The sequence below is a fragment of the Triturus cristatus genome, chromosome 4_2 (assembly GCF_964204655.1).
Source record: "Triturus cristatus chromosome 4_2, aTriCri1.1, whole genome shotgun sequence".
NCBI lineage: Eukaryota > Metazoa > Chordata > Amphibia > Caudata > Salamandridae > Triturus > Triturus cristatus.
Genome location: NC_140586.1, coordinates 797,564,417 through 797,591,573, shown reverse-complemented (window position 1 = coordinate 797,591,573; position 27,157 = coordinate 797,564,417). Strand labels below are relative to the sequence as shown.

Genomic DNA, 27,157 nt, shown 5'->3' with positions numbered 1-27,157 from the left:
AGAGACAGGTTTTGAAAGTAAAGTAGTGTCACTTCTCGTGAATATATCATGACGTTCACGGGACACAACTGACTCGTCTCATAAAATAGTTAACTATGGTAGGATATTGTTAGCATGGTCTTTAAGGCTTCCGTACTTGAATTGGGACAGCTACTGGAACTTCTCTGCACAATGAAGTAGTACTGGCGGATCTCAAAAGGACTCCTGTGTGTCAGATGAGAGGGACTGGCCTGTATCGGCTGTAATCGAACACTTTCTGTCGGACAGTGTACGCACGCCTATGGATCATTTGAATACTTTTAATGGGACAGCCGCTGCAATTCTCAGCTTTTTTCTAATAGTTTTAAGGGACTGAGCAGATTTTTATCAGCAGGTATAAAATGAACTCTACAGTGGTGGCGCTTCTTTACAGGATTCCTGTTGTGTGATGGCACTGGCACTTATCAAATGAAATCATGGCACATCTCAAAAGTATTATGTTACTTTTAAAGTGACATCACTGCCACACTACTCGGCGCTGGCACTTCTCAGCAAAATCCAAACACTTTTCATGGGACAGCCGTACCACACTGCTAAACATGACGCTACTCAGCAAGATTCTAGCACTTATAATGGGACAGTAGTATCATGCTGCTCAGCAGTGACACTTCTTAGCAAGATTCTAACACTTTTAATGGGCCAGCAGTAACACACTGCTCAGCATGGCATTTCTCGGCAAGATTCTAACACATTCGATGGGCCAACAGTACCACACTGCTCAGCACTGGCACTTCTAAGCAAGATTCTAAAACTTTTGACGGGACAGCACTACCACACTGGCACTTCTCACCAAAATTCTAACCGTTTTAATTGAACAGCGCTATCACACTGCTCAGCACTGGCACTTCTCAGCAAGATTCTAACACTTTTAATGGGAATTCAGTATCACACTGCTCTGCACTTGCACTTCTCAGCAACAGTTTAACACTTTTCATGGGCCAGCAGTACCACACTGCTCAGCACTGGCACTTCTCAGCAAGCTTCTAATTATTTTAAAGTGACGGGAATCGATACTCTCCACAGGATTATAATGTTTTCAGTGAGCCAGTACTCACTCGTAATTCTGTGCTCTGTTGCAGTATTTGTCAAAGTTAGTGTGCTGGCACAACTGAGCAAGATGCGAGAACCTTTAAAAGTCTTATCCACAGGATGGCTTTGATTTCACTGGGTAGAGGCGGCACTTCTGGCAGGGGCTCCAGACAAGTTGTAAAGCGGTATCAGCGACCCTGTAAAAGTCCAGAGCATTGAATTTGCCTTCTCAAAAACTGTGGGCCTGAGAAGCACAGGTTCCAATCCCGCAGGGCACATCCAGCCATTTCTCCTTCGCAGGTATACAAGTCCCTTCCAGGATGCTGTTTCCATCAGTGCTCTTTGGTAGATTTGACGTGTTCTTGTTGGTGCCTCACAGGCCGGCCTGCTTCCAGAGCTTACAGAAATGTTGGTTTGTTGTGGACACTATATGACTGGCAGTACATCAGGGCAGACGAGAAGGAGAACATGTGTAAAATGGGCGTTAAGGAACATGGTTTGAAAATGGCAGCTTCTCACACTGGACAGTATGAGTGCAGCCTGGATAAAGTCAGAGACTAGGTAGGCCTCTAGGTTCGGGGGTAACCGACAAGAGGGTATGAGAAGAACAGAGTGGTGTTGTTTTCCAGTCGTCACTTCAAGTGATTTTTGGCTAATCTCCCTGCCTACACCACTTCAGGCTGATGTGTTTCCCTAAACAGTGTGATATTTTTAGACATTTCCTGTGTTTACGCGAGCTGCAAACACACCTCAAATTGCACTAAACATCTACATCACCACACCCAGAGGCCTCTCCGTCAGTGGCTGTAATGGCGAGCTTTGGAAGTCTTAGCTATTCCGAAGAGAAGGCAAGTAACGCACTAGCTAACACGGGCCTCGGTAGACGCCATGCCAAGGCCTGTTCGATGAACTGTTTCATGCAGTGGTGAGAACGCTTCCTTCCAATAATGTTTAAATCCCTGAAGAACCGTACACAGACATGCAAGGCCCGCATCTGCCAAGTGGGTCCATCTCACGTGTGGCATGCTCGACCAATCCTAGCTTCCAGCAAAGAGCCCGTGCCATTATGGGAGCAGAAGGCAAATACATATTTTAGCAAGAGTGCAATGAGAATTCCTCTGATGTACACTGGTAGCAGAGAGGCATGGCCGGCTAGCTGTGTGACACGTGAAATTAGGTTACATGGCAGCTAACATATTTCTGCTGGATTCAACGCTAAGGATTCCGAATGGCGTGTCACTCTTTCCAAGTGGGGAGCACCTTTACAGCAACCGTATGTTCATTTCAGTCAGACAGCGGATACTGGACAATTGTTGACACACACGACGATTTAGGTAGCGGTCGATGCATTCCAATGCCGATTTGAAGGGCTGCAAATAACAGGTGTGCGTTTTCCTATTCCAAACAGTGCTGCACTTATTTTCACATGTAGGAAAGTGCGTTCTAAAAAGGGTATTTTCTCCTGAATTGTGGTAAATGCAGGCTAGATTGGCCCACAAAAACTGGCGGAGCCAAAACCGTCCTCAGTTAATTAAGTTCCGGATGACAATACAAGGAAACAATGGCGCTGACTAAACAAGGCGAAGCTGGAGACCGCACAGGGGCAGACAGGGAAGCACGGGAAGGCTGGATGGGCCGTGGCTCCGACTGAGAGTGCACATTCGCACCCGTGCCGTCTCGAGAGTGCACATTCGCACCCGTGCCGTCTCTTTTGAGGATTCTAAAAGCGGTTCTTGTCGTGATTTCTTGCAAAAATCCAATCTGAATGAGCCGTGTGCTTTTATAACGCGTGGAATAACGGCGCATGCGCAGTGGGACACATTCGTCGCCTCACCTCCCTTAGCTGCAGTATGAAAACCAGAGCCTGGGAAGGTGAACCCCCTCTGAACACACACGGAACCTCCAGGCCAATCTGCCATTCGGATCTTTCCACCCTACCGCCCTACGCGCTCTTCAACTCAGTCTACAAATCTAAACCATGTCTGAAGTCAGGATTGATCAAAGTGATAATAGTGAACAGCAAACACAGCCACTCCTCGTTCCCTACTTGTGTAAGGGGTCCTGGGGTCACACGAAGAACGTGATACATAAAGTAGTAACACTCTCAGCAGGTGAGATGGTACCCTGCATTGAGTGCCTGTTGTTGATGTGTGTATTAAGCCCACAGGAGCGGCCCCAGCAATCTCTCCTTGGTGGATGTAGTGTGCACTGAAGTGTGGTACTGGTAACGCGCTTATTCTATCGACAACGGGCAGTTCAAGTTGCAGTATGTGCTATATAAAAATGACTAATGTAGTTTGCGGTATTTTTATGAAAACGCGCACAATAGGTTACGCTGCTGTTACCAAATTTACTGAAGAAAAAAATACATGAATACATGGTTAATTGCTAAACAAAGGATCATATCTGCCTCGTTTGCTCACTTACCTTCCCCTCATACACGAGATTGTTTTCCAGGCCACGAAACGTCCGTCTGTCCGCTCTTCACGAAGGCGGGAAATGGCAGCAGTTAAGGGTTAGGGGTGAACGGAAACAGAAGGAAGTAAAGGGAGAGATAAAGTGAAGACAAGCGGAGTGCTTCATGCAGTGCCGGGAGGGTAATGGGCACGTGTTTCGAATGCTGTCTTTGATCTGTTTCTAAGCGCTACTTATTTTGGAACACCAGAGAGCTAAATTACATGGAGAGCTAGTGATTTGATAAAGATCACATGGTTTGGTACAATATGGTTGAGCTGCGATTAGAATCGATTTGAGACCTGCTGGTGCCACAACTCGCAAGTCAACAACTGCCAGTTTGCTTGCCTCGTCCACGCGTGAATCTCTGCTACAATTAGCTCCGGAGGCACAAGGGGGAAAGGCGTCCAAAGCATGGTGCGGTTCCCTGCTCATCGAACTGGAGCCTGCCCCGGCAGCGCCGCCACCAGCACAACAACACGGCGCCGGACGGATGGCAAAAAAATGGCGGATGGAAGCTTCGAAACTTTTTCGGATTCGGGGGCGTGTTCCTGCTGTTCTAAAAGGGCGTGGCTAAAAAGTGGAAAGAACAGCAAGGAACACGCCCCCGATTCTGAAAAAGACGGAGCCTATTTGGAGGGACGGCTCTCTCCTCCAATGGCGGGCCTCCGTTTAGGAAGCCAGCCAATGGAGGAGAAGCAAAAAGAGAGGCGGGCTAAATAGCCACTCTAGGAAACATTAAATCTTCCGACTTCCGGTTCTGCCTTCGGCAGACCGGTAGTCCTCGACCTAAAAAACATAAAGAGTATGAAACAGATAATACATCATATGGGCTCGGCTGATGAACCTATCAAGCATTCAGAATCTAGTTATCCCTCAGTTCTTAACTTCCATTCAACAATTGGTGCCCAGATTAGATTTCCCATTTGCTTTAGCTTCCAACCCCTTTTATCATAAAGAGCCTTCTCTAAGGTATATATGGCCAGCAGCCGCGAAAGCCACTGTTGAAACACATTAAAACAAACAAATGATGGACGGAATGCTGACAATGCAAACATTCTCCCCCAGTCAAGAGATCTGGGTTAAATCCATCGTTCTTTTGCCCACTACACCACCCCAGTTTAGACATGGCCATATGCAAATCAGTCTTGACCCTGTGCCTCATGGGAACAGTCCAGCCCGAACTGCCAAGCCATGTCTTCCCTGGACCGGAATCAAGCATCCTAGGACCGGTTTCTGGCTATCAGCCGTCATCAGCCAGGATAGCTTGACTCCAGTGGCGTAGTGAGCACGGGTCCCACGTCTGGGAATACCCATCCCACTTAGGGCGAAAAGCGTTAAAACAAACAAATGATGGACGGAATGCTGACAATGCAAACATTCTCCCCCAGTCAAGAGATCTGGGTTAAATCCATCGTTCTTTTGCCCACTACACCACCCCAGTTTAGACATGGCCATATGCAAATCAGTCTTGACCCTGTGCCTCATGGGAACAGTCCAGCCCGAACTGCCAAGCCATGTCTTCCCTGGACCGGAATCAAGCATCCTAGGACCGGTTTCTGGCTATCAGCCGTCATCAGCCAGGATAGCTTGACTCCAGTGGCGTAGTGAGCACGGGTCCCACGTCTGGGAATACCCATCCCACTTAGGGCGAAAAGCGTTAAAACAAACAAATGATGGACGGAATGCTGACAATGCAAACATTCTCCCCCAGTCAAGAGATCTGGGTTAAATCCATCGTTCTTTTGCCCACTACACCACCCCAGTTTAGACATGGCCATATGCAAATCAGTCTTGACCCTGTGCCTCATGGGAACAGTCCAGCCCGAACTGCCAAGCCATGTCTTCCCTGGACCGGAATCAAGCATCCTAGGACCGGTTTCTGGCTATCAGCCGTCATCAGCCAGGATAGCTTGACTCCAGTGGCGTAGTGAGCACGGGTCCCACGTCTGGGAATACCCATCCCACTTAGGGCGAAAAGCGTTAAAACAAACAAATGATGGATGGAATGCTGACAATGCAAACATTCTCCCCCAGTCAAGAGATCTGGGTTAAATCCATCGTTCTTTTGCCCACTACACCACCCCAGTTTAGACATGGCCATATGCAAATCAGTCTTGACCCTGTGCCTCATGGGAACAGTCCAGCCCGAACTGCCAAGCCATGTCTTCCCTGGACCGGAATCAAGCATCCTAGGACCGGTTTCTGGCTATCAGCCGTCATCAGCCAGGATAGCTTGACTCCAGTGGCGTAGTGAGCACGGGTCCCACGTCTGGGAATACCCATCCCACTTAGGGCGAAAAGCGTTAAAACAAACAAATGATGGACGGAATGCTGACAATGCAAACATTCTCCCCCAGTCAAGAGATCTGGGTTAAATCCATCGTTCTTTTGCCCACTACACCACCCCAGTTTAGACATGGCCATATGCAAATCAGTCTTGACCCTGTGCCTCATGGGAACAGTCCAGCCCGAACTGCCAAGCCATGTCTTCCCTGGACCGGAATCAAGCATCCTAGGACCGGTTTCTGGCTATCAGCCGTCATCAGCCAGGATAGCTTGACTCCAGTGGCGTAGTGAGCACGGGTCCCACGTCTGGGAATACCCATCCCACTTAGGGCGAAAAGCGTTAAAACAAACAAATGATGGACGGAATGCTGACAATGCAAACATTCTCCCCCAGTCAAGAGATCTGGGTTAAATCCATCGTTCTTTTGCCCACTACACCACCCCAGTTTAGACATGGCCATATGCAAATCAGTCTTGACCCTGTGCCTCATGGGAACAGTCCAGCCCGAACTGCCAAGCCATGTCTTCCCTGGACCGGAATCAAGCATCCTAGGACCGGTTTCTGGCTATCAGCCGTCATCAGCCAGGATAGCTTGACTCCAGTGGCGTAGTGAGCACGGGTCCCACGTCTGGGAATACCCATCCCACTTAGGGCGAAAAGCGTTAAAACAAACAAATGATGGACGGAATGCTGACAATGCAAACATTCTCCCCCAGTCAAGAGATCTGGGTTAAATCCATCGTTCTTTTGCCCACTACACCACCCCAGTTTAGACATGGCCATATGCAAATCAGTCTTGACCCTGTGCCTCATGGGAACAGTCCAGCCCGAACTGCCAAGCCATGTCTTCCCTGGACCGGAATCAAGCATCCTAGGACCGGTTTCTGGCTATCAGCCGTCATCAGCCAGGATAGCTTGACTCCAGTGGCGTAGTGAGCACGGGTCCCACGTCTGGGAATACCCATCCCACTTAGGGCGAAAAGCGTTAAAACAAACAAATGATGGACGGAATGCTGACAATGCAAACATTCTCCCCCAGTCAAGAGATCTGGGTTAAATCCATCGTTCTTTTGCCCACTACACCACCCCAGTTGAAACACAGGCGGATTCGGATCTTTCCATAAGGACGCTATACACAACCGACTTAAAGTAATCGCCAGGAATATAGACTCTTGTGAGAGTGCTTCGGCGCCTTCCCTTACCACCCCTAGAACCATAACCTCATTTGTTAAGTTGATAGAGATTCAGAGTGCTCTATCCATAAACTGTTCTATGGATCGTTTAAAAAGATCTAGTTTGGGGCAAGCAGCGAACATGTGTATTGTATCTGCCTGTGTGCTCTGACATCTCGGGCAAGTTGTCCCGCTTCTTCCCCCCCACTGAGCTATCCTCTAAGGGGTTCGAAAAAGGTCTTATAGTATTGGGTTTGCAGATTTGCTACTCTTAATATTGTATTTGCTAATTTTAGCGATTTTTCAAGCTCCTTCCCTGTTAGATTTAGCTTTATTCTCCATTTCTCGAATACTTTTGCTCGGTCATCATCTTTATACTGGCACATTACTTCATATAGCTGGGTTATTGTGCAGCCCCCGCCATTTCTCATCAGCTCCATTATTTCCTCTCTCTTATAGTGCGTATTACCTGCTTGTTTTTTAGATAGTGCAGATCTAATCTGCAGATATTTAAAAAAATCTTTGCTCTCTATGTTATATACTGATTGTACTTTGTCGAAAGCCATCATGCCTGTACTATCAATGGGATCTCCAACAATTTTGACCCCTGAGCTATCTCAGCGTTTCATTGCTAGATCATGAAATACTCCTGGTAGAGCCGGGTTCTTATACAGGGGAGTGTAGAAATTTATTCTTCCCATATCAATCTTTTTCCGAACCATGGACCATACTGACCCTGCTCCCCCCAGTGTTTTAAATCTCATTTTTTTATAGTAGTTTGGGTCATAACGCATTAGCGATCCTTTAGAACCTTCCGATATTATCTCGTATATATCTGGGATATCATCGTTATCTCTCCACCTATCTTTTATGTTCCCGCCCTGCAATCCTCTAATAAACTGTAAGATAGCGGCCAGATAGTATACCTTAAAATCAGGGGTTGCTAAGCCTCCCCGTTCTCTAGATAGTGAGAGAAATGTTATGGCTCTACGTGTTTTACCTTTTGCCCATATAAAACGGTTGGTAATGCCATCAAGTTCTTTGAACCAATTATTACTGAATTTTAAAGGGATGGTGCGAAATAGATACAATACTTTGGGCAAGAATAACATTTTTATTACATTGGACCGGCCTATTGTTGTTAAATGTAAATTATTTATTCTATCTAGATTTTTCTTAGCTTTCTTGATCACTGGGCCTAAGTTTTTTTCAACAATCTTCGTTATTTCTGCTGTTATAGTGATTCCAAGATAGGTTGCCCCCTCTGTTACTCTGCTGTCTGCTATTGATACATATTTGTTTATAACGATCTGGGTTTTTCCCCCATTTAATTTATACCCCGACAAAGGCCCAAAAAATTTGGCTCCGCTCTCTATTTCTGCTATTGCGGTGATGGGATCGGATGTGGTGATAGCTAGATCGTCCGCATAACCCAGTATTTTTGTAGCATATCCATTTAAAATTATTGGAAGAATTCTTCTATTTAACCTGATTCTCCTTATGAATGGATCGATATAGATAGCAAAGAGTAGCGGGGAACAGGGACACCCTTGTCTAGTCCCACGCTTAATCTTGATCATTTCGCTCTGTTCCCCCATAACTCTAAGTCTAATCGTGGGTTTTCTATACAAGACTTTCAAGGCCTCTATACAGCGTCTCCCGATATTGACTTTCTGTAATGCTATCCATAGGAAACCCCACGAGACCCTATCAAATGCTTTTTCAGCGTCAAGTAATATCAGAGCCATAGGGTCTTGTGAGGATGCTGTGCCATCAAACAGTGTGCAGACCCTCCTTATGTGATCCGCCGTTCCCCTCCCGGGTATAAACCCATGTTGTCACGGAGAAACAATCTTGCCAATGATCATGCTCAGCCGATTAGCTAACATCTTAGAGTAAATTTTGGAGTCGCTGTTCAAGAGGCTTATTGGTCTGTAAGACCCAGGATCTTCGGGGGGTTTATTTTTTTTAAGAAAGACCACCATGGTTGCCTCTCCCCAAGAGCTTGGAGGTACAGCCCCCCCTTGTACTGAAACCATTAGACTGAAAATATCTGCCTTTATAAAACTCAAGAGGAATTGAGTCCGGTCCTACGGCTTTCCCAGCAGGGAGATCTTTAACCTCTTGAGTGCCCATGACGAGCTGGACTCGTCATGGGCCGCGGTTGCGCTGTGCCCATGACGAGTCCAGCTCGTCATAAACCCCGCCCGCTAATGAAACGCCCGGCACAGGGCGGGGAAAGGGCGGGGCACTCAAGGGGTTAACAGCTGTCTGTATTTCTTCAGATGTGAAACATAGTTCCAGATAATTTTTGTCCTCTGGTGCAAGTCTCTCAACTAAGGATGTCTCTATATATTGCTCGATCTCAGCAATATATAGATAGAAGTCATGAAAGATGGTACAGATCTCTTTGGGCGTTGTAGCAATGACACCTACACCTGAAATCAGTTTTTTTATATCTCCCTTCGTAGCCGCTTGTCGAGTTCTAATTGCCAAGAGGTGTCCAATTTGTTCACTGAACTCATATTGATCTTGTCTCCAAGCGAGATACTTCCCCGAGGCCCGTGATGCAAAAATTTCGCCAACAGCTGCCTTGGCTATAAATAGTCTCTGTTCAATCTCCCCAATTAATTTTTAGTGCTAATTGCTTTAGTTAATTCCTCTTCTAGAGCAGCAACAGCTCTGATCTTTCCGTTGATCTCTTCCCATTCAATTCTGTTATGCTTAACAGAATAGCTGATAGTCTCCCCCCTGATGCCCGCTTTCATGGCATCCCAAACAACAGCTAATAAAGCAGAACCCCTGTTTACCTCACGAAACTCCCTAAGCCAGCCTTCCATATGTTTAATGTATCTGGCATCTAATAACAATGCCCTCTCGAAGGTCCAGCTCCTTCTTTCCCTTTGGACGTTTAGCCCTGCGATATCAAGGATCAGGGGGTTGTGATCTGACATCACCCTTGGTAATCTAGATATTTTAGTTATAGAAATTAGTGAGGGTGATATCAAAAAATAATCAAGCCTTGCTACCCTTTTATGTGGTGCTGAGTAATAGGTGCTGCCTCCACCCAAAGGATTGCCCTGTTCCCTTACTATCGATCATTATCTAACATTAATTGTACCCAAGCTTTATGGCTTTTTCTCTTCCTATAAACTTATCGGGATCGTTTAACCATAGGCCGTTTAATCCATTTATATTCAAGTCCCCACACAAAATTATTGGGAGAGACCAACTAGTTAGCTGAGTGTTAATGTAATTTATCATCTCAGGATCATCTTCTGTTGGTGCGTAAACAGAGCATAACATAAATTTATACCCCTGTGTTTGACATTCAGCCAGGGCCCAGCGTCCATACTTATCTGCCTGCTGCCAGATTAGTGTAATCATATTTGCACGTGCTAATATAGCCACCCCCCGAGTTCTGGCCCCTTGTTTAGTACATGTTAATAATTGGAATCCCAATTGTTCCAATAAATGTTTCTGGGAAAACTCCACATGCGTTTCCTGCAGGCACAGAATATCTACATGAACAATTTTTAAATACTCTTTGAGGTCTCTACGTTTCTTGGCATCATTTAACCCACAAATATTGATAGTGACTATACGCATAATTTTTGTTTAATTCTACTATTTTTCCTCTTAAACGTACAGTGTTGTGTTACCTTATTCCTTGATGATGATTCTTTCCCCCCTCTCCCCCCCACCTCTCCCTATGCCCCCCCTAGTCCCCTCCCTCGACGTAACCCCCCCCCCCTCCTATTGAAGCATGTAGACTAGGCGTCTCTGTGATGGAGTCTGGTCGTCAGCCTCCCTATCCCTCTTTTGTTTTTTTTCCCCGTTTTCTCCCCCCTCCCTCTGTACCATACATCCTCTCCCTCGTTCCCACTGGTATACAATATACAATGTACAATGTTCTGTCTATTTGATCAGTTCAGTTTGCGCAGATCATCCAAAATGGCTCTGTAATCACGTGCTTTCATATTTAGAATTCAGCTGGAAAAAAGAAAGATCCAGAGCTGTTTTACAGCTAACGGACTAAAAAAAAAATCTTCACTTAGCAGCAGTGATCACTAATCCAACTTTTAAAGAATCCATATAAGCCTTTGCTTGTATTTCAGATGTGAAAATTCTGGAATTATTTTGATGTATTATTTTTAGTTTGGCAGGGTTCATTAGAAAGGCTTGTAAGCCCAGCTGTTGACAGGGTGCAATCAGTTCCCTCAATCTCCACCGCCTCTCAACTGTAATATGACAATAATCAGGCGTGGTGAAAAAGGACTGTGAATCAAATGAGCGTTTAGCATTAGGGCGAGCTTTGGAATAGACCTCTTCCCTTAACAAAAAATTACCAAAGTATACCAAAATCGCTCTTGGTCTCTTGATACCCTCTTGGGGTCTCAGTTGATTCTTCCTTCTAGCTATTGGAAGCCGATGTACCCTTTGAAGTTCCTTTTCCCAATCCCAAAGATTTAATTCAAGGAATGCACTTTTCATGAGCTTTAACACATTCATCGCTGCCAAGACTTGGAACGACCTGCCCCTCCATCGCTGAACGGCAGGCTTCAGAAAGGAACTCAAGACTTGGCTTGTTGATGGAGACTCTGCAACCGCAGAGCCCAGATACCCTTAGGGGTGACTGTGCTGCGCTATGCAAATGCTGTTTGATTGATTGATAGTAAAAATGTCTCAGGCCTGCTATTGCAGCCTGTAGTGCAGTTTTACATTGACATATAGACCTGATATAATAAACCTTTTGCCAGGTCTAAGCCTTTTATTTAATACTTATGTCACCCCTAACTAGCCCCTGATGGCTCATAGGGCAATGTGCATGGCATTTAAAAGTAGGATATATGTTTAATTATTTTCATGTCTTAGCAGTAAAAGTAATTTTTTACTGGTGTAAGGTTATCTCTCCCATAGACTAACACTCCATTGCCTTATTACACTTAATAAGTGCTAACTTTAGATGGGGAGGGGAACAGACAGGGAAATTATGTTTACACTCAGATACATTGTAATTTAAAATCCTCTTATGATGGTGAAGTTGGATTTTAAGTTACAATTTTAGAAATGTCACTTTTAGAAAGTTTGCATTTTTCTGCCCAAACCTACTATGCCTTTCCACCATGGTGACATGACTGTGAATGGCTCTGCTGTTGTGGGTTGTGTATTGCTTCAAGACAGTAAGACAAAGGAAGCATAGGTGTGTGGCGAGAGGGTGTGGGGTGAAGCTGTACCCTGTGCTAATTGCCTTTCAAAGGGCCCTGCCTGCAGCACACACAAAGGAACCTGACACCAGGCCTTCCGTTGCCTTTGTCACCGTTGACAGTTTGGAGCCAAGACCAGGGGTAGGGAAATAAAATGACTAAAACCAGTTTTGCAGCTAGGACAGGGAATTCCTCCATTCAGAGACTTGCAGCAGGTAAAACAAGCATTTGCAATGAAATAGGTCTTGCATTGAAGCGAGTTTGAGCTATTGACATTGCAAATAACAATGCCTTTTATTTTTGTTTTCTTTTTAAAAACATAAATAAAAGGCATTGTTATTTACAATGCCAATAGCTTAAACTCTCGTAACTGCGAGACCTATTGCATTGCAAATGCTTGTTAATAGTGTCAATAGCAAAAAAAAATATTTCCATTGTAACTTTTTCATTGTTGCATCCTAAAATTGAAATGTTTTATACTAAAATGTTTCGTAAGCACATAACATTGGTAATAAGGAAAGGTAGTCTAAATGTATGAATACATGTGTGAAAACTGTGTTTTTTTAATTCATTTGGAAAAATGAGGTAACAACGGGAAAAATAATTTAAAACTCATAATATTGTTGCCTAGATTACTGTCAAAATAAGAATGAACACATAAAATCCCACTCCCTATATGTATTTGCAATATTGTGAAATGTTAAGAACAGAAGCTGATTGAAAATACATCTTTTTTAAGCTACAGTTCACAAGCCCTGATGCCAAGGTCTCTGTCTCCCTCACATTTCGCACCCAGCCACACTTACTCTGTCAGCCGTCAGTCTGTGTCATGTTTATTGGGTCGGTTCCTGTGCGCTCATGTCCCATGCACATCCGAGAGTGCACAGCGCAGTTCTAGGCGCTAGGTGTCATGGAGTGACTTGGGCCGGTTGGCGGCCATGCACAGACCTATGTGCAAGGGCCCCACCTTGGCCGAGCTGCTTCTTCGAAGGTGAATTACCCGGCTATTACTGTGTCTGGCAGGCCTTGCCGGGCCTCCGTCCAACTATTGTGTCCGAACTGGACTGCTCAGAGCACGCTTCAATGCCTCCAAGGGAGGCAGGTGTAGGACGTGGCAGGACGTGAAGAGGTTTGGCGGGCACCAGGCCACTGGCTGCTTGCTAAAGCGGGTTGAGTTTTGCAGCGCTCCCTTCGGAGGAGGATTTGTGGGTCCGAGTGAACACGGTGGAAGGTGAGTGTTTGATCTCTTAAGTCCGGCTGTTTCCAGACTCCTCCTGAGTTATGGGTTTTAATAGGGATGGTAGATTTTGTGATAAAAAGGTCGTTAGAGCGGATTCCTGAAGTGGCGGAGCGCGAGTCTGGAATGTAAGTCATCAGAACCCAATGTGAGATTTTATCCTACTCAGTCAGGGGCGGAGTCATTGAGCCGCGGGTGCCTGACAGAGAGGGGTGTCTCTGCTGTATGTGTGCGCTGCCTGAAAATGGAACATGCCTGCGCCCTTGAGGCGCTACATTCACCGGGGTACCTGGGGCCCTCTGGATTATACGCAGTGCCAAGTGGGAGCAGCCTTTCAAGCTCAGCACCTTGTAAAACAAGAAAAGCAAAAGTAAATGCAGTGCCACAAGAAAAGCAAAGCGTGTGCATGTGGCTTGTCCCTAAAACCGAAAGCAGAGCGCGAAGCCGAGCGCGTGCATATGTTTTGTCCTGCGTGCGCACAGCTAAGCTGTTAGACGTACATGTGCCCCCGGCCGAGTAAACTTTATTCAAGAGGGGCTTTTAGGCCATTGTGTGCAGCAGCCGCAGCCCTCCATCCGTCCCTTGTTGACTACAAGGCAAGGAAGTCGGTGCATGGAGTTCAGAGCAACAGAGAAGGGAGCCCAGGGCCAGTGCTTATTTATGGAAGGGCTGCTACGATACTGAGCGCTTGGCTGGTGGGCTTTATGACTCGGCCTCATGTCCTGGCCTGCATGCGCTAGTTAAAAAAAAAAATGTAAACTGACGCTGTGAGAAAGGTGGTAATGCGTTGCAAGTTGGCGCGTGCACATGTGCAGTCCTCAGGCTGTCTGGATCGTGAAACCCTCCGAGGAGCTCGGCGAGACAGGAAACTTCTAAGACCCATGTTGTAATGCACCGCGGCGCTTTACTAACCTGTATTTTACTGCGTGGTAACGCGTTGCAAGTTGGCGCGTGCAAATCTGCAGTCCTCTGACTTGTTCAGCAAGGAAGCAGGAGGCGAGTTAACGTGGCGCAAGGCGCTGCGTGCACATGTCCTGTCCTGCCACTTCAGCTAACGCCACTGTACGCATTCACAGCTGATGTCATTTAAGCACGTGCGCGCGTGCACCCATCCTGTCCTGCATCGCTAAGCAAGTCGGCAACAATAGATCTCGCCTACGCGTGCAGCGCATGGCGCTGCTTCGCTAGGTGAGACCTAAAAATGGGACCTTCAGAACCTCTCATCAAAACACTCCTGGACCTGAGGAAGATTCAGAAGAAGGAATGCCCTGTTGTCTGAGGAAGAGGGTCAGTTGGTTGACCTCCTGTATGAACTACATGGACATGCTGCCCAACACCAAGTAGGCCTGACTTAGCCCTGCTGCTGGCCTCTGCTGGAGTAAGCTCTGATCCCCAAGAGGTGCTTCCCGGTTCCTGGATCCTTGGCTGGCATCAGTGTGAAACCCTCCAAAAGAAAAGGTGAAGTTACAGATGTTTTGGGCTCCTTGCGAGCCCGAAGGGACCTTTTCACTCCGAGAATCGACCACCCGCGTTGACCTGCCAATGTTGAGCTCCAGCAGGACCAGCTCTTTGCGCTGATGGTGACCAACCACAAGGACCGGCAATGCGAGACCTGCATTTCATGCTGACAGAAACAGCCGCCAATGTTTGTGATCGTGAAGCTCCAGTGACAACCGGGTTTTTACTCTACAGAAACAACCATCTGCGCTGCTCGACCTGTTTCTTGCGCTGGCAACCTACTCCTCGCGGCCTCTGCCAATGTGATTGGCACACTTCGCGCTGGACTTGAAAAGACAACTCTTCAGCGGGACTAACTTGGTCGTGACTCACTCTCTATCTCGGTACACCTGACAGTTGAAAAAAGAAGGCTTCATTACTACTGACTCCTACTGGCATCCAGAGATGGAAAGTGCTCTGCAAAGGTCAACTCTTTGACCTGCAGTTATTGCAACAGGGTTGCATACCGCAGAAAGCCTCCTGAATCCAAGTAGGTCCACGTGATCACTGAGAACTGGACCTTTTATGAGTCTTGGCTGGAGAAAGAATTGCGGCCTTGAAGATTGCCCTATGGAACTGAGGACTGCAGAATTGACCAAAAAGAAATTGTCCAGAAATTTGTAAAAAGCGGCACTTCGTAATATTTCCATCGCTGAAGGATTTGCACAGGGTGCTTAGACTTCTGCATGGAGGGAACATCTTTAGCGGGTGAACATATCAGATCTATTCTGCTGGAACCATGCTGTGCTGAAAACAACATCTTCAAATCATTTATCATTATGGTGTGGCATGTTATTGATTTTGTAAAGTGCTCAAACGCCCTTATTGCTTTAGTTAAAATAAAAATTCAAGGATACAACTGTATTTTACCAGATGAAGCAGGTTAATAAATCTTAATTGCACATAGTCTGTCTTTGTAGTAACTTGTACTGAGGCTGTCAATTATAAATAGGCCTGTGCAAAATGCGGTTAATTTATTTTGCCAAAAATAATGTGAAATTCCTAAAATATAAGTAAAAATATGTGAAATTATGCAAAATGCCATTCTAGAATTTTAAGTGCAAAATTCTTGAATGCATTTTAGGGCAATAAAATCACAATATAACGTGATCAACAAAAGAATTGTTCCCAAACAGAAGCAAATGCATGACATATTGGAAGGGCATACTTTTAGGCATGTTGTGTAGCAAGTATAACAGGAAATGTATGTCAACTCAGACAGGAACCAACAATATGCAAATTAGCTCTTGTCCTGCTCCAATAGCAGCAGTTTCCCAAACTACCAGGACAATTCTCTCTAAACCGATATAATCAGCCTTGGAATTTAGGAATCGTCTCTTTCCATTTGGAGCAGGGTCCGTACTGATACTGAGTGGCATAATATAGCCCTCTGCTGCCTAGAAGTGAACAGTGGGTAATAAATGATGTACTGGAATGTTGCACAGTGCAGTTTTTTACTCTATTTGCAAGCTTTCTTCTCATCACCTTTGTATGTTTGACATAATAACATAACTGGCCAACAGTATTCTCAGACATGGGTCCCTTGTTCGCTGTTCCATAGGATCCGAGCCATACCTCACTGATGGGGCATAAGAAGGCCAACGCGCTTTGGGGGTGCTTGCGTTCTCTTCTGGAGGCGTCCATGCCTGGCAGGGCGAAATGTACTGATACTATGAGGAGCATGAGCGGCACTGATTTTATTAGGGTGGACATCTGTCTGGAGTGGCAAAGTGGGTGAAAATTGATGGGCCTGAATACTACTCAGAGCGATTCCCAGTGGTTTAGAGGATTTGCAAGTACTCCTCTTGTCAGCTTTTGTGAGCCTGTTTTAATTTCTGCCTAATTTTGTTACACAACGTTTGAGATTGTGTATGTGGAAAATGATTTCTATTTGAACCGTTTATTGATTAGGCAATTTTATCCAAAATAAACATTTATTGATCGATGCCCAGTCTTATTAAAAAGGGAGATACAACTCAACTGTTTGGTAGTTGTGGCACGCTTTTAGCACTAGAACAGTGATTCCCAGCTTTTTAGAACAATGACCCAATTTTTTGAAAAAGTAAACAGTGTACCCCGCCTCACCTTAATGAATCTGCGGGGTGGGGGACGGGGGTATTTTTTAATGTAACAACAAAAAAATTTGTAAATGCCCCAACCATGACATCGCCCATTGATACTGGACTTGTCACTAAGATATTGATCTTCTCATAAAAGGCGCACATGGTGAACTGCACTCGAGTGTGTACCTTGAAAACATTTCAGAGTGAGTTACTAGCCTGTGGCATATAATGACTTTGTAACCACTTGTTTCTAGGATTTCAAGGAGAAAAAAAAGCATCAGGCTTTTCAACCTCCCACTCCCTCATTACAATTGTGATTCCCCTTACATGACAGTGGATTTCTTTTCCTTGCTATCCATATTTTTTTAAATTTAAGATGATAACAATAAGCGTTTGATAGTATCTATCAAAAATTCAGTTCTTTATCTATCTTATTAACATTTTTCTCTTTATTTTAGTGTTTCAGGTATGAGTGTTCCAGTAGAAGGACAACCTGCAGGTATATTGTTTAATATTTGCTACTCACTTTAATATAAATGAAATATGTTTATTACAAAATACTTAGCAACATTCTTCAGTCTGTGTTAAATTTAACTTGATTACATAGTGCATTAATATTTACCAGAGAATCACAACTATCCATATCACTTTCATAGCTCCTAATGTTAAACCCTGTCCATGATGTTTCTCAACTGTCTGAATGGAAATGTACAAAAAACAGTGAGCTTTTGAGTCTATTGTGATTACTAGTAGCTTTACTACGATGTTGTTGGGTCCGCCCCTGACAGGCCATTGGTGGCATGCTCACCAACATCTATAACATTAGGATTAGGCTCCGGGGGTTGGAGGCATCGGTTGTAGGGAACGACCGCTGCTTTTTGACAGGCTCAAGGAGCCCATCGGGGTAACGGCGGGACCGTAATCCCTACAAAAGTGGCAGTGCCTGCTCAGGTACCACTTTAGGAATTATGAAGGTCATCTTCCCTCTGCCATGTAAAGGCAGATGGAAATGGACTTTGGGGGCCCGAGCAGATCCCCTGCCCCCCGTGGGCCTTTGCTATGGGCCCAGGGGAGAACATGTTGTGCCCCCCTAAATATCCATGCACCTTGTGGCAGGCACCACATGTATGAAAACTGCTCTTTTGCATTGTGGCTTGTGCTGCAACCTTTTTCTAGTGCCGCAGCACAAGCTGCAATGCAAAAAAGCAGTTTTCCAACCGCCTGCATGGCGGTCGCATTGTAATTGGGAAGGTGTAAGCACTGACATGTAGTCAGTCAGACACCTGCCTGGTATGATGGCAGTCGGACGCTCGTCGAATGCCATAGTAATGAGGGCCTAAGTTGTGGAGAAAGCGATTTCTCCACAGCTCCACTATTTTCGATTGGCTGCATTAAATCTGTGACCATTTCCAGGATGGAAAAGTGTCAGATTGGAGTTGGAAATGGCCACAGATATGTTTATTGGTGTTCCCAGATGAAAATGCTGTTGTGAACTGGACCCTAAACTTGCTGCACGTACAGTATTTTTTATATTCCTCTCATTTTGGTATGATACTTTACTATCTAGAATAAGTGCTCAATTCAAGTAGATCATGCAGTGATTTCTGACTGTGTCAGGTGAAGCACACATTATCACTACTGGTTAGCAATGGATTTACAAGTGAGCAAAGATAACGGATCATGATAGCTCTATATGTGATTAGAGACAGAAAACTCTTATTTTATTTTTGGATGTTTTACATTTTCCTACTTTTAAAAACTAATACAAACAGCTTAAGCTTCTTTCTAGTAATCATTTTCATCCGTAATCTGAGAAAATGGCCCTTGACTCTCGACAACTCATGCAAACCTTCACAATTTACTACAGGGAAAATAAAAATATTTTGATTTAATCAATATATTGCATGCAGATTCAAAGTAGAGGCAGCAGCCGCCTGAGACCTCTCAAATTTAAACTTTTGCACTTCCAGCATGCAGAACAAATCCTTGCCCACATGCGAAAAGCAAAATTCATGATGTGCTATGCCGTGGCGTAACGAAACTTGAGGGGGCCCACCTGCAAAGCACATGAAGGGCCCCCCGGCGGCTCGGCCAACCACCTACCACTTTGCCCTACCACCCAGAAATCTAGTATTTGCCCCTACAGGACAAAAATAAGCATCACCTAAAGCCGTATTTTCAGCACTTCTCTGTGCATACTTCGAACAGTAAATATAAATAGAAAACACTTTTAATTGTGTTCTAGGGCTGCCTGAATGATCCATGACTGATTATTAAAGGGAACAAAGACAGAAAAGTCACATTACAAATGAATACATACATTTTTATTTATAACCCTATTTAGTGTCAAGACGAGGTCTTACAGTTTCTTTAAACAAGACATGGCTGGCATTTTTCTTTTGGCAACCCTACTTTATATTCCTTTTCATTAAATACATTCTCACACTACAGCAGTAAATGTAAATGTAAGGAATAGGCAGAGTGGGGGCCCAGCGGGTATTGGAACCAGAAAAAAACTAAGCCTCTGTAACCAGTTTACAACGGTAAGTAAATATGCAAATGGTCTCTGGCCTCGAGGCAGTTGCCTTCAACCCCCTTGCTTCTGGGCCTGGAAGCTCAGGACACTGTGACATGCACCCACCGCACGCACCATTTAATTTATGAGGTTGGACTGTTATGAGGCAACTCACTGGTGCAACCAACCCCAGCGAGAGAGAGTGTCGTGCTGCCTGTGTGCGCTACAGCGCTGATGAGGCCCCTGGAGGCTGGAAAACGGGGCTGCTGGGGGCATAGCTGCCAAGGTTTCAGTGTGACTGGTGTTGATGTATGTTGGATCCCCCTGTCAGTAATCTCTATGACATACACAGATAATTCATTTTTCCCATAACAACTTTATGGACTTAATCGAAGTGTGAAACTGAATTTTCTTTGCAAGGAGGCAGTCACAGGAGCAATGTTATTTTTGCAGGCCCCTCAGTCAGAATACTGGGAATATATTGGGACCTCATTTTCACTGCAGCACCGAGAACCTTCACATTCCACCACAGTCCCAGCCCTGATTGGGTTGAACAGTTGCTCCCCTCTGGTGGCCACAGGCAGAGCCTTTCCCTTCTCAAGTAAGATGGCCACCACGTCATTCTCAACAAAGATGATTCCCATTACACCTCTCTGGAGAATGGGTGTAGTCAAAAAATCTTTAATTCATGGAACCATGCTTCAAATTCTCCCTTCTTACTCAATCAATGTGTTGTCAATAGCCAAAATCCCAGATCTGGCAGTTGCAAAGTCTCGAAGTTTACTCAAAGGGAGACGATAGTTAGCATACATTTCTCACCAGTGTTTCATTAGCTGTCTATTGGTCTGCAATGCTACAATAAGTATCTTTTATAAATCATGCAAATATATAAAGACAAAGGCAAAGCTACAAGGCATGCCCGTTGTACATCAAGCGAACAAACAAAGACAAACAGTGCATGTGCTTCAATACTATTTTCTTCCACCATGTTATCTGACTTTCGGTGTGAGGTGGCAAGTAAAACAAAAACAAGGATGTAGCTAGTGTGCAGTCCAGTGGCCATCTCTTACTTTTTAAGATGGGTGATGTGGCAGTGAGTTTAGAGGAGGGATAAGGCAGTTTAAGGATGCAGTCCATCAGTCTTGAAAGGCAAGCAGTAACAAGTCTATGGCGAAGGGGGATGGGGGGGCAGATTAAGGAATGAGGAATAACTATGGTGCCTTGTGCCTCATGACGAGGTGGCTGCCTTTGTAGTACAGCACATCCAGAGAGGAGCAGTCTTTGAAAACGTATTCCAGAGCTGACGGAAGGGAGATGAATGGGCTGTGTCTTCTCTCTGCGTCAGTGAGGTAGACCTTATAAGAGGTGAAGTTGGAGACTACTTTAGTTCAAACACTGTTGAATATAGAAATCCAAAACACAATACATGATTGATTATACAGGTTTACAATCACCTCACAAGTCACGCGCACTTTTAATTGCGCTGCACAATGCGCATGACAATGGCATTGGTCATTAGCCCCACCCCGAAGACTGCGCAGACGCGGAGACAACTGCGTGCGGTGCACCCAACATTTAATTAATGAAGAGCGCAGAGTGGCCCTGCCGGCCGGGGCAGCCGTGCACACAATTTAATTAATTAAGAAGATACCGGGGCGAGCGCGCACCATTTAATTAATGAGGAGGCCATGCGCACCATTTAATTCATGATGAAGAGGCTTGCTGGCTCCGCTGAGCAAGGGGGCCCGTGGAGCGTGTGCACCATTTAATAAATGAAGAGCCTCAATCAGAGGCCCGGCCGGGGCCCGGGCGTGTGCACCATTTAATTAATTACTGGTCACTTGAGTTTACAAATTCACACTAATGCTATTTTTGCTGTTGGTTATATTTGTACATTAAACATGTATTATACTTCAGACTCTCAGTCTTGTGTTTCTTCTATAAAATGTATTGATCTTTTGCGTTCACCCAAAGAAAAAGAAATTCAGTTGAAATCAATCTGGATATAGTCCCTAATTATGAATATCTGGAAGTTATTGCATCACAAAATCTGAATCCTAGACCTCATATCGAGAGATTATAGGTGAAAGGCCCCTCCCCCTCAGCAGGAACAGTATAATTACAGGGGAACGGTGCTGTGTGGCATACCATAAGAGTATAGAATGCTAAGATTCCATTGTTGGTCTTGTGTGGAGAGGAGAGTGTGACTGTTGATACACGTTTGTTTGAAGGAAATATATTGGAATCCTTATTGAAAATCAGGAGAAGTCTGTTGATGCCAGCCATTCACTGTTAGTTGTGTTTGATAGGAACGTCTCCGACACCATGGCTACTTCCACTCACTTCACTTGCAGCTGATATACTGACCACACAGGAGAGGGTGAGGGGGCTGCCTGCAATACAGGTGCAACACAGGTGGCAAACATGGATATGGGCAAAGGGGTGGGGAAAGAGAACAGCGCATTAGAAATGTCCAGCCTGTGCTCTGCACCGGTGTCTGCTTGTGGGGCAGTGGCACTCACAGGACCTGCGGCAGCTGGAGCAAGACCCGCATTTCCCCTAACAGGCAGAGGGTAGCTATCCTCAATGCGATAGGTGCAGTAGCTCTGGGGGCATGGCTGTTAGCGGACCTTGCACCCTGGTTATGGCTGTGTCTTGCTACCGAAGTGGAGATTGCTAAGCTCACTTACTTGCCTGCATTAACACTAGCGGCAGCCTTGCAACTCTACTGCTGATAGATGCTGGATCGAATAATCACTATTCCTGTATTTCAATGGAAGTAGTTCTTTCGCAGGGAAAGGATGTGTGGCCCAACGTAATGCATTTTGTCTACAATGAACCAGCTAATTCCTGCAGAGGGTTCCATTCATGAAAGAAATGGACCCAGATGAACTCCAATGTGTTCTGCCTCGTGGTGCTTTTATTCACTACGTCAAGGCGTAATGTTCACGTTTATTTTATTTTGCAGTTAATAAAAAACTTTGCAACACTCAATCCAAGCTATAAAATTAAAAAAATACTAAATCAGTTGTAAAATCAGTTAATCACTACAAAAAGTTTTAAAAGCTGCATATACAGCTGACGATGCTTCCTAATTTCAAAGTTGCGGCTAATGTACTTTAACTTTAACACAGCACACAATGTTCGTCCTAGGACCTTAATCTTGACAAATACGTAATATGGCACCGGAGATTGAGGGTTTAAAGAACCAGGGGCCATTTTATCAAGGAAGGGCGATAACCTTATCGCCGCTTTAGCGGCAGGAAACTTCCGCTAAAGCGGCGATAATGGGCTTGATAATATGCCCTTGTGAATTCCCATAGAAGCCCAGGTTCTGGTGTGAACCTGGGCTTCTATGGGAATTCTCAAGGGCATATTATCAAGCCCATTATCGCCGCTTTAGCGGCAGTTTCCTGCCCATCCAGCTCACACCGACAGTTGAGAAATCTTTGCATAACACATAAGCTAGAGCATGTTCGGAGGCTATACAATTCTGGTGGTAAAGAATTCACTTTTTTCTCTTTCCCACATGAATCTTGTCTGTGCATTGACTATATACTAGCTGATAACCCCACACCTGAAATCTGCCACAGACCTAAAGATCAAACCTATCCCCACGTCTGACCATGATTGTGTCACTTTGACTATACAAGAGAATCCCCCAATGAAATAAAGCATTGTATGATACAAGTCAGAAAGTGTTGAAGATACAGTAGTAAGAAATCAAAAGTACATTCAAAAGTTTATTCATGAAAATAGAAATTCATGCTACACTCCCATTATCTTATATAACTTAAATGCTGTACTAGAGGACTTATACTTAAGCAAATGGCTAAGAAAAATCAAAAAATGTATATAAAAAATAGATGAATTAGAGAAAAAACTAAATCCCTAGAAACACTACACTGGCAAGAAAAAAAGGTTTGAACACGTTGTGTGCAAGCACAGAAAACAATGATATGACACCTAAATAGAGAAGGAAAAGCATTAGCATCTTACTTGGTATTTAGGAGAAATAAATCTATAATTTCAAACATTAAAGATGCACAGGAAACTATTCAAGCTAAACATAGCAAGGTTGTTAGGGTGTTAAATGATTTTTATGCCGAACGGAGGGTTAAAATAAGAACACATTAAGACTAGTGCTACCTTCCTAAATAAAATCCACATTAAAAAAATAACAGCAGATAAAACACTAAATAGAGCCTTGGAAAAAGAGGAGGTGTTGAAAGCTAGTTCTTCCACAGCTAATAGGAATGCACTGGGGCCAGATGGCTACTCTATAATTGTCTTCAAATCCCTTAATGTTATAGTAATCTGCTAGAAGCCACATTGCTGCAGTTTGCATCGGATGGCATAGTCACAGGCACAGCCGCAGAAGCCATGATTGCTGTCATTCTCAAAGAGGGAAAAGACCTATCCTCCATGACAAACTACAGGCCAATATCTCCAATTAATGCTGAGGCCAAAATCTATGGTAAGATATTAGCAGCAAGACTAAAAAAAGATCATTCTGAACCTAATCTACCGATCACAACCCAGTATGGTAAATACAAAATGGCTAGTGACAATATATGTATCTCACCCATAATTGCAGTAGTCTTAGACGCAGAAAATAACTTTGATAAGTTATAATGGCCTTATCTACATGCCTTCCTCCAACAGTGTGACCTAGGAGCCAATTTTGTGACAAGACAATGGCCTTAATTGCATGTCTGCAAGCTAAAATTAGAGTTAATGGCATTCTCTCTCACTCTTACTAGTCAAGGAACCAACAGCATTTCCCTTTTTTGCCTTTCCTCTTCCTATTAGCTATTGACCCATTCCACAGACTAATCAAGAACAATCAATATTCAAAGGATCCCATTTAAATCAGTTACCCTGAAGACAGCAGCATATTCCAAGGATATCTCAGTAGATGTAAAGATTTATATAAACACTCTGTAAGAGATTACAAGTGACTTCTCTAAAGCATCAAGATATTCTCCGCAGCATGTAAAGGAACAAGTGTTTTTGCTCAGCCCCCTGTGTCTACCAGGTATCACCGTTCACATCAGACTTCAATGTCACTAAAGGTTATCAAATATGTCGAATGACCTCCATAAATCTGTAAAACACAGTGGGGAAAAACACTTTAGAACATTAAAGAACTCTTGGATCTGTGGTCTCCTAAACATATTTCTTTATGGAGCAGATTGGAATCAATAAAGATGATGATAACACCTATCATCAATTGTCTAGCAAGTATGATTCTAATCAGATTATCTCTTTACTTCAACTCCACAGTGGATAAAATGATCACTGAATTCCTATGCGATAAAAAAACTAGAATGCCATATAAAAACTCAAGATAAGATTACAGGCAAGGTGCATACCGATTTCAAAATTAGTACAGCTACCAAACCACCATCCTTGCAAGACAGGTTTGCATTTGTTTCTAGATCACTAAGACAAAACCCCTATAAGACCAACATTGTGATAGACCCAAACCTCTCCCGCCACATATTTGCAAATCAAATAATGAACCTGTGAGAAAGTGCCTCCATTTATATGGTCACCCTCATTTTTTGAGTACTGATGCTGCTGGTTTTTGGAGTCTGTGCACTGGGACACTGCTAACCAGGTCCCGGTGTATGTGCTCTGATCCCTAAAACATGTTGAAATTGGCCAACACCTTGTGGCATATTTACCTTTCCTATAAGTCCATAATACATGGTAAGGTCCCCCTAAGTAGAATGAGTCAAGAGATTTAATTGTGAATCCCTGCATGCATAACCAGCAAGGTTATAAAAGGGTCCTCACCTATGGAGGTTCGTGTATGCTTTATCATTGGACCCCTACCCTAAAATGACTGTGTATTAGGGTAGGCTGAACCAAAGATCTGGTCGCTCTTTGATATTGTAGGTGTTAGACCTGGCATGGTTATCCCCCTGACTTTTCTCCTGATTTGCTGGCTACTTTTTGCTGGCTTTAGGGCTCTGCACATTTTACGACTACTAACCAGTGCTAAAGTGCTTTCTCCTCAAAACATGGTAGAATTGGATTATATCCATTTAGCATATTCAATTTACTTGTAAGTCCCTAGTTAAATGGTACTACATGTACCCAGGGTCTGTAAATTAAATGCTACTCGTGAGCCTAAAACAATTACTGTGCCACCCACTTAAATAGACTTTTTAAACATGTCTCAGGCCTTAAAATACATGCAAGTCACCTTTTGGGTAGGCCCTGGACAGTCTATATGACAGGTTGCAGCGTATTTAAAAAGTTGGACATGTATCTTTAGGTTTTACATGTCCTAGTAGTAAACAACTCTTATGTTAGTTTTTCACTACTGCAAGGCCTGCCTCTCTCTGTTCCGTTTTAGGTGTATCCTCAGGGTCGTGCCCATGCTCAGATGGGTCAACTTCTCGACAGCCCCAGGTCTGACTTGCTATCAGAGTGCAGACTCTTATAATGGTCAAGCAGGGGAAGGAAAGGTAGGGAACTGCAGGAAAGGAGATCTGTAAATGAAGAGAGAGAAACTAGTAATAAGCTCAATGTGTAACAAGAATAAACAATGTGCAGAATGAGAGAGTCTGACTTTTAACTGAGACACATTGATATACTTGTAAAGGAAAATAATCACTCCAATAACCAGTGATGTGGAAGGGTGTGTTCAGGTCTCCAAAACACGCATACTGTAAAGGGTTATAGGTGCGAGGAGATGATCAACACCTGTATAGATATAACAGGATAAACGCAGGTAATAGGGAGGAACTCTTCTCTCAACACCCCTACTCTTATGAGTGAGTCAAAAAGATTCACAGGGAACAGGAGAACCAGCACTCCATGTACTCTCTACTGACCCCCTGTTGAAGAATAGAAACACGTGCCAATGCTTTTTACTTGGTGAACAAAGTAATTCTTCACAAATGTAGAAGGCTATCAATAAACCATCAAGAGACCAGGATGCTTGAATTCAGTGGGGGTTACTTCCATCCCTTACCACCATAAGTTACTGTTTTCCTATTTCACATATAGGTAAGTGTAAACAAAAAATGTCAACTGCCAGTCTACACACAAAACAGCATAGTGTCGGGAGTTTCTTCACTCACACCCATCCTCCTAGGACCACCCCAAGCAAAGTTATGGGCAAAAATACAATGCCAACCAAAGGCCCAGCAAAGAATTATGGGGCAAGATTCTAGAGTGCAGTGAATATTATAGTATTAGCTCTCAGCTGAACCAGAGAGCCTGCACCTTGAGAAATGTTTTGATATTGGATACTATAATATTCACTGCACTCTAGAATATCGTCCCATAATGCTTTGCAGGGCCTTTGGTTGGGATTGTATTTTTGCCCATAACTGTGCTTGGGGTGGTTCTAGGAGGACTGGACCACCACAGAATCGTTCAGCATGAGGTGTACTTTGTGTTCAAGGCATCTGCTTGGTTGTCTCCCTAGGTTAGGGAGTACCCCAAAATCATCATGTCTCTCAATGCGTGCTATATTTTCATTTTCACTTTTGAGAGATGACTATATGCATTTTAGCATGTAAAGATAGAATTAATTATTGTTTAACTAAATGTACCGTTTGTTATGTTATCAGTTTCACTTTTGTGAGATGACTATATGTATTTTAGCATGTAAAGATAGTTATTTGAAGTTTTA

General features: G+C 44.2%; 1 protein-coding gene across 3 annotated transcripts in view; it reads left to right on the top strand.

Moving 5' to 3' along the window:
- The window catches only part of LOC146835070 (vitamin D3 hydroxylase-associated protein-like), a 562,514-nt gene that overhangs the window by 242,284 nt on the left and 293,073 nt on the right, over positions 1–27,157 (top strand). For all 3 annotated transcript variants that reach the window (XM_085602734.1, XM_085602733.1, XM_085602732.1), the window contains exon 6: positions 17,447–17,487. In XM_085602734.1, the coding sequence (XP_085458860.1) occupies positions 17,447–17,487 (41 nt within the window). The remainder of the gene's footprint in view (positions 1–17,446; positions 17,488–27,157) is intronic.